The 13,572-nt window shown below is 40.1% G+C and overlaps 1 protein-coding gene across 1 annotated transcript; it reads left to right on the top strand.

Moving 5' to 3' along the window:
• Positions 1-2,415: 2,415 nt before the first annotated feature.
• On the top strand, positions 2,416-10,900 carry TMED7 (transmembrane p24 trafficking protein 7). Its single transcript, XM_065406134.1, has 3 exons — positions 2,416-2,610; positions 6,765-7,010; positions 9,603-10,900. The coding sequence occupies exons 1-3, from the start codon at positions 2,416-2,418 to the stop codon at positions 9,837-9,839; spliced, it is 678 nt and encodes a 225-aa protein (XP_065262206.1). The 3' UTR covers positions 9,840-10,900.
• Positions 10,901-13,572: the final 2,672 nt, after the last annotated feature.

The raw sequence follows: 13,572 nt of genomic DNA, 5'->3' as shown, positions 1-13,572 counted from the left end.
ACAATAACTTGCAAAATGCTTTATTATATAAAAAAGGAAAACAATATTTTAATATCTCCTGAGTACGAATATAATCAGAAAAGGGACAACCCCAGCATTAGTACAGTTTAGCATTTTGAGATATTTATTGACTTTCTTTTCTAGGGAGTCAGTGTTTATATAAGTAACCTATGCCTAGGTTTCGTAGCACTGAAGCTAAGCTGGGTAGTATTAGCAGTACATCCCTCCACTGGGTTCTGAGGGGTATGTAAGCAGTGTCTTTTTTATATTAACAGTAAACATAGCATGTGGTTGCAACAAAACGGTCAGCTTACAAAGGTTTGTGCCTGCAGAATTTGCAATATACTTGCTTCAACCGTAACAGATTGGGTTCCATGGCAGAGAAAAATCTAAATACATTAACATTTACTTTATATGGGATTGAGTGTAAAAATGGAATGGCAAATCTGCAGTGGGAATAAGGAGAGATGGATAAAACTAATAATATTTTGGGTTTCTATGTCTCTGAACAAAAGGAAAGACTTCAGGATAGGAATTTAGAAAAAACAATGAAGTAGAAAATCATCATCTTCTCTCTCTCTCTCTCTCCATATATAACAAATAGGTACAGGGTAATACCCCTTTACCGGGACTCAGTGTTCTATTATTGTAAAGTCTGCCAGAACTCAACCAGATTAGCGGTGTGTACATAGCTAGACTAGGCCTTGCATATATGTGTAGATTTTGTAAATTAACCATGATTATTTAGGACCCAAATGTGCCCATGTGGTTTCTTCATATTATTTTTGTTGTGTGAAGAACAAAAGACCCAACTGTGACGCGTTGGATACCTTGAGAAGCCACCTGATGTGCTGAGATACCTGTTCTGCCAGCCTGGCCCCCCTTTAACCTGTCTTGCTGAGCCAGGCTCTTAAAACCTCCTCTAATATACACACAGGCAGAGCCTCACGCAGCTGGAGATCAGCTCTGGGAAGACTCAGACTTGCTCCAGCACTCAGATGTCCAACTCCCTTGGAGTGCAGACCCAAGATACATTATGAAATTCACCCCCTCCCTCAGTGTGGGGAGAGGTGTGCACACTTCTTGCCCCCTCCCCCATTTAGAAATTACAGAAACTGGGTTTAATCATAAACAAAACAAATTGTATTAATTATAAAAGGCAGATTTTAAGTGGTAAAAGGGGAGTCTTCTTTTATCTCTTAGGCTACATCTACACTACAGGGGGGGGTCGATTTAAGATACGCAAATTCAGCTACGCGAATAGCGTAGCTGAATTCGACGTATCGCAGCCGACTTACCCCGCTGTGAGGACGGCGGCAAAATCGACCTCCGCGGCTTCCCGTCGACGGCTCTTACTCCTACCTTCGCTGGTGGAGTAAGAGCGTCGATTCGGGGATCGATTGTCGCGTCCTGACAGGACGCGATAAATCGATCCCCGAGAGGTCGATTTCTACCCGCCGATTCCGGCGGGTAGTGTAGACCAGGCCTTAGCTTCTCTTACCTTCTGGTCTTATTATCCATCACTGTTTCACCTGACACTAAAGTGACAGGGGGCCAATTTGAATGACAGATGCTGCCCGCCGCAGAACGAGGTAGCTGGAAGCGAACAGGCTCATAGTTGCGAATGTAAAGTCCTGATTAGTGAACAGTTGGCATTTACACCGTGCAATTGCAACGCGATCTGCTGGGACTGGGATGAAAGAGAAGCAAGCTGCAGGCGGGGTTGTGGCACAGGCTGAATTGCGGGAGGAAGGGGGACCAGCGTTTCAGGAGACAGCTCAGCATGTTATCACCAGAGCTGCTGCCAGCAGCACCCCCGCGGGGCCCAGACACCTCGCTGCGGCTGCGGATCGCCCCGCCCCCCTCATCTTTCTCCCGCCCCATTGCCCTCTGCTGCCCCGCCCCGCCCCATTGCCCTCTGCTGCCCCGCCCCGCCCCATTGTCCTTTACCGCCCCGCCTATTGCCCTCTCCTGCCCCGCCCCGCCCATTGTCCTCTGTCGCCCCGCCCTCTCCTCCCCAAACACCACGTCGACAAAACCATGGGAAGCACTTCCGGTTCGGAGGCGCGCGACCTGCGTAGCTACTTCCGGGTTCCCAGTTCGTTCGCTCCTTTCGCCACGCCGCAGAGACACCGGCTGCCGCCGTCTACTACATCCGGGCCCCTCGCAGTGAGTTCCCCCGCTTTGCGCCCGCTTGCCCCCCCCCGCCCCCGTGGCGCAGTCTAGCTCGCGGGCCCCTGGTCACGGTGCCGGGCTGGGCGCTAGGCCTGATCGGTGCGGCCTCTGCTGCTCCCCCTCCTCCCCCAGCCCAGCGAGAGCCGCTCCCGGACCTGCTCCGACTCATTCTCCCCTTTGCCCCTTAGCTGCTGCTGCCGCCGCCGGGTGCTGAGACCCCCTCCCCGCTCCACCGGGGAGATGCTGCTGCGGGGCTTGCTGGGCCCTGGTGCCGCGGCCTGGTCCGCGATCTCGGGGTTGCGGGGGCTGGTGCTGCTGCTGTGCCTGGCGGGCGCCGTGCGGGCCTCCGAGATCACGTTCGAGCTGCCCGACAACGCCAAGCAGTGCTTCTACGAGGAGATCGCGCAGGGCACCAAGTGCACCCTGGAGTTCCAGGTAATCACCCGCCTAGGCCGCGCCCCAGCAGCGCCAAGCGGTGCTTCGATGGGGGATCGTGCAGGGCACCCTAGAGTGCCAGATACACAGCTCCCTCATGCACCCGCACATCCATCGTCAAGACAGCTAGCTTGGGTCAAGCCCACGTCTTGTCTCTAGGCCTGAGGCACCGTTACCCACACCTCACTAAGCCAGAGGTACCCCCAGCTTAATAGTGTTTCAGCAGATTGCACAGGGAATCAGGTGCCCCCTGGAGTTTTGGGTATTTGTTTTGTTTCCTCTAGCCAGTTAGAAACGCTTAAAACAGCCACCCAATACACTGTAACCCAGGCAGCATTGCTTCATATTTCTAGCTCAGCAATAAGTAATGCTCTGATAAAGTGATCTTGTAGGGCACCAAGTGCACCTTACTGTTCCAGATAACACGGTCCTTAAATCAGCTTAATATATACCTGTTTGCCAACACTACCTTGCCCACACAACCAGCCAGCTAGTATCCCATTTCCCTGTAAAGGCAGCTGTTCTACTGAGTTAACCCTCACCACACACCTGTTGGGCTCATCCTCACTTTCCCTGCCTTCCCTTTCACTTTGTGCAGCTGATTGATATTTCTAACTCGTGAAATAAACAAGGCTGTCCCTGAATTTCATGGTGATTCTGAGTTCAAACCCTAAATCCTACTTCAATATTAGGTTTTGTGTGATTAAGTATTAACCAGTTGTGATTCTGGAATATTATTGCCCAATAACATGTATGCAAGGCTGTGCAATTGTTATGTGGGAGGCAAAGATGTAAAAGTGCTATGTTCTTGATCTACAGTAAAAGCATAAGTTAGTTGTAAGCTTCTCGGAAAACTTCCCAAAATGGATCCATTGTATGTATTTATGCGTACATCACCTGTGTGTATCTGTGAAACTCGCATCAGCCTTGTAAAATGGGCACTTTGCCAAAATGATGTTGCTATAACAAGATATTCCTTGAGCTTCTTAGGGATTGTACTACTTGGAGCCTTATTCATTTAATTATTGAGACTGTTTGCCAGCCTAATAAAAGTGAATCACTTTTAACTGTACAACATTGCACTTGTGAAAGGCATTTAACTTTCTTGTTTTATCTTGTGTTTTGAGACTTGTTGGGGAAGGTAAATTGTGGAATTAGATTGCTACACTTAATATACTTGACATTGGAAGAATTGCATCTTTATTGGTAATGTGTATTTCACCATACACGTACAACCTGACAAAATACTTCTGTTGATAATAGAAATTTACAGATAGGCAAAGTAAGAAAAATGCTGCTTGAGAACTTGAGTCCTACCTCAATGTGTATAAAAACATGTAATAAGTGCTGCATAAAGCACATATTTACAGCTCTGATAAAACAGCCAGCTCTGATGTTCGCAAAGTTGAAGCTAAACAAAATTATGTAGCATTCATAAAGCTTTAACTGTTTTTTTATCTCATGGTCTACTGTCATCCACATAATGTTCCAAAACTGTGAAAGTTTAAATCAATAAAAATAGAAAAAACTGCTTAAAAATAAACATTGATATTATCCATCAAAATTATATATAAAAAGGTGAATTCTGCCAAGCCTAAATAGAATACATCATAAATAATTATGAATTAATGCAGTTGCTTTTCAGTGTTTAACATGTGCCCATGCTTTCTGGAGGAATTGTGCATCGGTGAATTCTGCCCCAAATGTCTTTCAGCTTGTTCTGCACCCATAGAAATAGAAAACCACCAGAGTGATTTTTCTATCAGTTTTGTCTTTCAAATCTAGCATTAAAACAAGTCCTAATCATTTGATACTTAGCCAAATTAGTTGTAGCTCTTTGGTAGTAATTGAATCTCCCACTTGTAGTTAAAGATTGTTGATCTAACGTGCAATTTCTGAGGCTGCTTGCATCTAAAGAAACTAAATGATTTCTTTGAATAGTGACACTGAAATATTTCAGTCATCTGTATTTTGTTGAGAAGAATTTTCCACAAAAACTGGGCTGCTTCTTTCCGCTATCTGAGCTATTTTAATTTGTATGAGTGGAAGTCTGTCCTAAAACATTTATCTTTAATTTGTTTAAATGTAATATCTTTGGGTTAAACCTTTCAAACTGATGCACCCATTTGTATCTGAATTGTGGAAGTTGGAGATAAGACCTGTTGGGGCTAATCTATCCTCTGCAGAATTGTTGTTTTCTAGTGCTTTGTTTAATCTGTTTTAATATTTAAGTGTTGTTTCTATCTTCTCCAATCGTAGGCTTTTGAACAATCTGTTATAGACATTGCTAGTCAGATGAGCTTGTTGTCTGTAGATGCACTCAAAATGTTCGTTTCAAAAGGGGGTAAAATGCTTGCTCACATTTAAATTTGTACCTCATTGTTTATCCAGATATAAATCAGTGGTTTCTAAATTCGCCAAAGGCTTTCTTTTACATTGCTTATAGGTTTGTCAATGTGATTTCAGGTGCTGTGAAAATATTTTGTTTTATATATTTTTACTTTGAGTTTCACTCAATCACATGAGGGTTTGGGACAGTTCTAAGCTTTGACTAACTTAATTCAGTGTTGGGAGAAGACACAAGCTCTGCTCGAGGGAGGCAACAGTATTCCTAAGTCTGCATTAAAATCCCCTAAATGCAACTGCAACAAAAAAATTTCTATAAAGTTGTGCTGAAATCAAACCTATCTGACTTGTTTCCACTGAAATTTAGAAACTAGGTTTACTATGAAGACTCTGTCTAAAACCTATAAAGAATTCTTAAATGCATAGTGTCTGTATCATAAGGATACAGCTTTTTTTAATTTAAACCTAGTACAGTGGAGTCGCATCTTACGCGGGGGTTAGGTTCTAAAGTCAGCGCGTAAGGCGAAAATCGTGTATAGTCAAAATTACCCTTGAAAATCCCTTAAATCGCCCATAAAGTACAGTACTGTATACTCAGAGGTGAAAGTAAGTCAGTATGGAGCCCTGGGCCCTTTAAATCACGACCCCGGGGCTCTGGCAGCGGGGCTTGGGAGGTGATTTAAAGGGCCCAGGGCTCCAGCTGCTGCAGGAAGCCCCGGGCCCTTTAAATCGCCAGCCTGGGGAAGCCAGTCTGGCACGGTGTACTGGCTCTTGCCGGTAAGCCGTACAGGCTTACTTTCACCTCTGACAGTATCTTTAAACACTAGAATCACACTCAGCGCCGCGAGATGCTCACACTATGAGAGGCATGTAGGAACTGAGACAGACTGAGGGAACAGCAGATTCACGTCTCCCATCTCATGCTCACTCCGGGGCATATGCTCATTGACTGGAATGGTGGGCGGAATCGTTATTTTTCTTTTTTTTTTTTTGCCGAGCGCGTATAATTGAATTCGCGTAAGTTAAATGCACGTCTGATGCGACTCCACTGTATGCTTTTCTCTCATTTCCAAAACTATGCTGATAAAGATTTGGAGGGGGGGGGGAAAAGGGTGGGGGGACATATCCAGTCCCCATTCTTATGCCACTCTGCAGCACAAAGCAGGAAGAAAGCTGGCTTAACGTGTCTGTGTGCAACACCCTTCCAGTCACATCGGAAGCAGGTGTAGGCTGGGACATTGTTGCATTCTGGCAATTCCAACCTGCTGGAACAGCTCCAGCCTGTTTAATGCTGTATTGGTTTTTCTGGACTTGAAAAGTGGGCCTAAAATACAGTAAATCTTACTGTTCTAACACAGTATTACTTTAATTTTATTGTCTCCTTGTCAGGTTCTTGTACTGTACCTATCACTGAAGTATCTGAGAAACTTAAGTAAAATAACTTAATTGAAATGAAACTTTCTCTCATGTATTTATATAAATTAATATGTTTGAAAAAACTTATCAATCTTCTACAACTGAGTGGATGTACAGTATTTTATTCTGAGTTATTCTTGTTTTGTTAGTGTGTAAAATCCAAGTTCATTCCTGTAGGCCAATATAAATTAATACTCTTGAATTGAACAACTTCACTGGTGAACTCCGGTTTATTACAGCTCTCTGTATCTTCTCTAGTTCTGGTTTAGTGAATTAGTTAAATTAAATTAAATACATCAGATCGAATGACTTGTAGAGGTGCTTAGATAACTGTAATACTAAGAATAACTTTCTACTCTGTTAAAGTGCCAATAATCTTTCACACTCCACAGGTGATCACTGGAGGGCATTATGATGTTGATTGTCGGCTGGAAGATCCTGATGGCATTGTGTTGTACAAAGAGATGAAAAAACAGTATGATAGCTTTACCTTCACTGCATCTAGGAATGGAACATACAAATTCTGCTTCAGCAATGAATTTTCTACTTTCACGCACAAAACTGTGTACTTCGACTTCCAGGTTGGAGAAGATCCACCTCTGTTTCCTAGTGAGAACAGAGTCACTGCACTTACCCAGGTAAAGGGCTGATTTAAAGTGACTTGATGGAAAACAAAAGATGGAGCAGATAAGGCTTGGATTTTCAAAGGAGCCTAAGGGGGTTAGGTACCTACATTGCATTGAAAGTCAATAAGACTGGGCATCTAACTTCCTCAGACTTCTTTGAAAATCCCAACCTGAGTTAACTAGGGAGCTCTATTAAATCAAAGACTTAATGTTGTTAACAATGAAATTTTGTCTGCTTAAAAGTTTGGATGTAAAACTGAGCTGCTGCAAACTGGAGTAGCAGTCATTAATCATAGAAGTAGAACTAAGATTTAGGGATTTACCTCCCAGTTAGCAAAGAGCAAAGTCATTCACAACAGGACATTGTTTAAGGAAATGATTAGGATGAGACGATGTTGGAGGAATACTACGTTGCAGGGTCAGGAAGGAATTCAACAGCAGACATAGTTTCTAGACATTGTTCTGGAAGGAAGTGGCAGGTAGGCAAGAGATGGCAAGGAAGCCTCTTTCACTATTTTTGTGCCTCTTTCTTATAGGCTGTGGGTCAAAGTAGAGTTTAATTGGACCTTAGTATTATATTGAATTTTGCATAATCTACTGTTTTGGCAACAGTGGTATGTGAATCTGTCTGTAGCCACAAGAGGTCCCTGTCTCAGCATGATTTGTGGAGATGAATGGGATTGCTGGAAAGAAATGTAGTGTGGATGAATAAAATGCACTTGAAAGGTTACAGAGTAAATATATTTAAATTCACAATATCTTAGTAATGGCAACTCATATTTTTATACCATCATGGTAAAATCTTGAGATTTTATACTAAAAGCTTATCTGCTTTTCCTCGACGATACTAACTGTTTAACTAAAAATAGCTACATATGATAAGATTAATAATTCTCTGAATTGTTTATATCACAGACAGGTATATTTTCTTAAGGAAGCTGCTGTGACTTCACTCATGTCTGAAAGTTGAAGTGTTGGTGCTTTGAACTTTTCAAACAGTTTGTTTCTAAATTCTGCCTTTCTGTAGAAACATCAAGAAACATCTGTAGAAACATCAAGTAGTAAAAAAAAATAAAAATAGGCATTTACATTTCATGCCTCTTTTTAAGGAAAGTAAAACTGAATAAGATAATTAGGAAATGCCCAATTTAATATTTAGATTAGAAATCTGTCCAGTAAGTCAAAATTATGAGAAGCAAAGAAAAGGCTAGCAAAACAAATTAACTAACTAAACGTGAAACATGTTTTATTTTCAATGTTATAGATGTTTAGGTTTTTTTTTATTTATGTACAGTAGGGCAGGAACACTGCTTCCCCATAAAAAAGGCTTCAACTGTGTGAAGTTTTATTCTTAAACCTTAGGTCTTATTTCTGATTTTGTTTTTTACATGTCTTTCTGTGAGCCTCACTTCGTTTCTCCTAAACACAAACCCATTAAATGTGTTCAGTACATTACCCACAGACACCTTGTGTGCTGCCAACTGGCAGCAAACTCACTCCAAAACTGCTATTTAGGTGAGTGTGCTCACCATTTCAGTACTTTGGAACCAAGGATATAAACACCATCCCCTAGCTATCTTTCTACTGGTCTGAGTGGACCCAAAGATCTCTCTTCCAGTGCGTTTCACAATCTTTGCTGTTGTCAAATGAATGTAGGAACTTGAGGACTCCTGAGTTCAATTCCAGGTTTTGTAGAGGAGTTTGCTCTAGTAATTAGAGCTGTCTGTCTCTCTGTCCCTCTTCTGCTCCTATCTACCCTGCCTCTTTCTGGTTCCTGTCCCCCACCCTCTCTCTATTTTTCCCTACTCTCTGGCTCCTGCAACTCCCTTTCCTCCTGACCCATCTAATGCTGCTATGGTCTCTTTCTCTCCTCATCCCTGTGTGTTCCAGTGTGGTTGCTTCCTCAATGTTGCCTGGGCACCAGCAGTGGGAGTATTGAGAACACTTGGTTCTTGTCCTGCACCATAGTGTCCCTTTGCTGCCAGAAGGAGCAACTACAGGGGAAGTCCTATTCAGTGCAGGTAGACTTTTCAGAGAATTTAGGGAACTGAGCATGTATGAATTGCGACTTGGACAAATTTTCACAGGAATGGCAAAAGGCATATCTCTGATACCCAGGTAGCCCCTGTCAAATATTAAGTCCTTGCTTCAAAGGCTCGAGGGTTTCTCAACAAATCACTGAAATACATTGTTTTGCCCATATTTTAAAAAAAATGTTTCCCTAATCTTGTTCTCTGAAATGGCTGACCCATTTTAGTTGAAACAAAACAAAAGAACAAAACACAAAACCTGAGGCAGACACTTGGCATAGAACATTTCAGCCTGAACAGTTAGTTTGGCCAAGTTCTAAGTAGCTGAAAATGGGGCCATATAATGGGAAATGTGAGGCAACTTTAATGATATATTTATGTGGCTGAGGGGGAAAATATTTAGTATATTGGTTAATGTGGGTTAGATGTGACAGAGCTTAAAAGCATATTAGTTGAGAGAATAAACATACTTGCATCTAAAATTACAGAAGTCCTGGCTATATATGCTCAGATACAGCACAAAAATAGAATTCTTCCAATGCTTTTCTAATTCAGAAATATTTTTTTTGTCTAGATGGAGTCTGCTTGTGTTTCAATTCATGAAGCTTTGAAGTCTGTTATCGATTATCAGACTCACTTCCGCTTGAGAGAAGCACAAGGTCGCAGCAGAGCAGAAGATCTAAACACCAGAGTAGCCTATTGGTCAATAGGGGAAGCCATCATTCTTCTAGTAGTTAGTATTGGGCAGGTATTTCTCCTGAAAAGCTTCTTCTCCGATAAAAGAACCACCACAACCCGTGTTGGATCATAACTAGTAGTGAAATGATGCTTCAGATCCACTGTACACTGTTCATCTGTAAACTTACTGTTTTCCAATTAATTGTAGATACAAAAGAACTAAAGATGGGCAACAGTTTTAATACCGTTTTACCCCTTCCCATTCATTAAAAATTACAAAAAGTAGTCAAAGTGAAAGGGACACCTTTTTATTTGAAATATTTGGAAAAGTTGAGAACTTACTATTTGATGTTTGTGTTAAGCATCCAGCAGTGATCTGTTTTTCCTTTATTTGTATTCACTGATTAATCTGTGGTATGCTTTGAAAAAAACCCAAATAGTTGATATGGAAGACAGTACATGTGAAAAATTGATATTTTAGCTTTTCAGGCTGAAGGTGTTGGATTAAAACCAAAAGCAAATGTGATGAACTGTAGTCACAAAGCATTGAACTGCATTGTTTTGATTTGCTCTGAAAAATCCAATCCATATATCTTTCTTTGCTGTAAAACTTGCAAGTTAACACTACATCATGGCACAAATACTGTTCTTCTATAGAATGGTAAGTCTCCACCTTTCACACTTGTTAAGTTTTATTTTTAAACAAGTTTGTTTAAAAAAAAAAGACAGACATTCTTCCTATATTAAAATATAATGAATTTCCTGTTTTATAATATTTTTTTTTATTGAACAAATTGTAAACTGAGACTACTCAGGAAGCCAATTTTCTATATTCTATTAAAATCAAAATTTCCAAGGCTTTTTTTTTTTTTTAAATAAAATGCAATAAGATAGGGAGAATCCTGTAACTTTGTCACTGAAGTTGTGTAGTCTCTGTAGTCATGTATGCTGCTGTGGCTCTTCAAAATTAGGCAACAGAGGTAAACTGGCTTGTTAGGTAGCACAGCACTGACACTGGACATGGTTGTGTGACATCTGTGTGAGGCACATACAAAGCTTTCTAGTAAATCATTATCCAGTCCAATTTGTTATTTATACTGCATTGTATCTCCATGGTTGTGATGCATTGATACATTGTTGCCTTGTGCATCTAACTGCCACTTCTGGTTTGCTAGTGGTCATGCAATGTTTCAAAAGTTTCAGGGTGTCTTTTTTGGTAGGTTTGCAGTCTACATTGTTATCATTGCTTGTGTTTTTAATAGATGCTGTATTGTGTACTCTGAAAAGTCTTGTTTTATTAGAACGTGGAAGTTGGCAAACGTACATAAATTGTTTGAACGAAGGTATTAAAAAATAAGGTTAAAAGCTAGTACAGACTAGTCGGGAAGGACTAAGGTAATCTTACCAATTCTCAAGTGCACAGGAGAAACAACAACTAACCTAAAAACACAAGAAAATGTAGGGTTTTTCACTGATTTTCCTCTTAATTCAAAAGAGGTTGTTAACTTAAACTGTTAAGCTAGCGCGCAGTAAAAGGAGTGTAATTCTGATTTGTTGCCAGTGTTGATCAGATATTTCCAACTCTGGAGAAACTAAAGTTTGTTATATATATATAAAATGTCATACTTGGGCACATGGCAAAAAACTCAGGGCCATCAACTTAAAACAATTTAAAATGCAGTGGTTGTAATAAAAGGAGGTTCTAGATTTATTCTTACTGTGATTAAATCAATTACCTGTAGTCTGGGACATCCAAGAAAAATTTGAGCTAATTCCTATTTTAGGGGTCACTGAGGTTGGTAGGTGAAAAACAGGATCTTAGTTTAAGGAATCTAGTTGATATTCTCAGACCTTGTATTGAATTTTTTTAAAGCACCTACAACTTCCTTTATTTGGAGGGGTAAAAACAATGCCAGTGCCTGGTTACAACTTTGCAAAAATAAACTAGTGCACAGACTCGTTTCCTGAATGCCACAAGCCTGTGCCTGCATGTGATACTCTTCCCTGATTGTGCTTGGCTGCTTTATTCTTGTGTGGCAACAAGCTGATCTTCTGCAGGATTCTTACAAACTTAATTGCATGCAGTAATAAAGCAAATGGGTTCAGTTAGGGCAAGTGTTGCACGTTTGCCATTATAACCATTTGATGAAAATGTGATCTAATTTTGACAGTGTCCCATTGTAATCTTCTGAAGCTTGAACTATCACTTGTAAGTAGATCAGTTAATGAGTAGCTTTAATTGCAATGAAAACATTTGTTTTAAAGATGTGAAATAATTTTTTTTCTACATCAGTTGCTTCATGTTACTGTTAAAATTGCTAAATGGTGTAGGCCAAATATTGGTTTATATCGTCACAGATTCTGTCTCTCTCGGTTTCTTTCGTGTCTTTTTATTTTTTCCTGTTTGAATGTGTAAAGTGGAACTGTATAGCTCAGTATACTTCCCACTACAGAGGTCTTGTGGAATTGACTGTTAAATTGAAGTTGGGTATTCAAACCAATCCTCCTGTATCTTAAAAAAAAAGCCTTTATTTTTCTGTTCTAAAAACATGGCACAAACCACATGTTTAAACATAGCTGTATATATTTTTTAGAATAAGTGACTGAATAAAATTAATAGGATATAATAGACACATGCTAACAAATCAACAGTGGGTGAAAAAACATTTTAAGGTGTGTGACAATTAAAGCTTCATCCTTTTTTATATTAAGGACATGGTTCAAATAAGAGGTGTATGGTACACAGCTAAATCATCCAGTGTTTGATAAAATACAATTTTATTATATACTGCAAAAGACACCAGTTTTTTACTATTCTTTGGATGTTTATGTTTACAGAATCTCTTCTTTTTTGTGGCCTGAAATGTCAATTCCTGTTTTAGTTTGAAAACATTTGTTAGTTTGAATAAGACAAAAGGCAGACCCTGTGAACATTGTATGGGAAAATAAAAATTAATATATGAACATGGTCTGAATGGATTTTTATTTTGAGACTGGATGGGAAAGGAGCTTTCTCAAAAGAAAACAAGTGAGATTGAGCCAGTTAACCTATATTTTAGAATAAGTATTTTTTAAAGTACTTATCCATTCATTAATTTATTAGATGCCACTTGATTGCTTGTTATCCACATTTCTTTAAATTTGAGATTGGATTACTGCAAGGCACTCCATATGAGGCTATACTTTAAGGCAATTTAGAGACTTGAGTTAGTGCAATACGGTTGCTTGCTTGTTAGCAAAGCATCATGAGTGCACTGCACCAGTGCTTTGTAACCTGCATCTATTGGATTGAGTGGAGTTTAAGGTGTAGTTTTGTCTTACAAAGAGACTTCCCTTTTGTGATACTGCCACAAGTATGAGGTTTAGAGAATAGTATAGTTATCTAAATGTAATTATCTAGTTACATATTTAATCTGTACATATCAAAGGGGATCTAGGGGTTATAGTGGGTCACAAATTGAATGAGATAACAATGTGATGCTGTTACGAAACATGTCATTCTGGGAAGTTTTAACAGGAGTGTCTTGTATAAGGAAATAGGTAATTGTTTAGAAAATGACCCACGAAGAAAGGTTGAAAGAATTGGGCATGTTTAGTCTAGAGAAGAGAAGGCTGAGAGGGGACAACAGTCTTTAAAATATATAATAGGCTCTTATAAAGAGGATGGCAATCAGTTGTTCATCTTCACCAAGGGTAGGACAAGAAGTAAAGGACTTAGTTTGCAGAAAGGGTGAGTTTTAGGTTAGATATTTAAAAAAAAAAATTAACTATAAGGATAGTTAAGCACTGCAACAGGTTACCTAGGGAGGTTGTGAGTCACCATCATTGGTGGTTTTTAAGAACCAGATAGACAAACATCTGTCAGG

This window comes from Emys orbicularis, chromosome 6 (assembly GCF_028017835.1).
Source record: "Emys orbicularis isolate rEmyOrb1 chromosome 6, rEmyOrb1.hap1, whole genome shotgun sequence".
NCBI classification, from domain to species: Eukaryota; Metazoa; Chordata; order Testudines; family Emydidae; genus Emys; species Emys orbicularis.
The sequence above is the reverse complement of the archived record's forward strand: the minus strand, read 5'-3'. Positions and strand labels throughout refer to the sequence as shown.

Bases quoted from the DNA above. Each gene is read 5' to 3' on its own strand.
- TMED7 (XM_065406134.1), top strand. From the start codon at position 2,416: ATGCTGCTGCGGGGCTTGCTGGGCCCTGGTGCCGCGGCCTGGTCCGCG. The intron at 2,611-6,764 runs GTAATCACCCGC...CACACTCCACAG, and splicing joins AGTGCACCCTGGAGTTCCAG to GTGATCACTGGAGGGCATTA. The intron at 7,011-9,602 runs GTAAAGGGCTGA...TTTTTTGTCTAG, and splicing joins GAGTCACTGCACTTACCCAG to ATGGAGTCTGCTTGTGTTTC.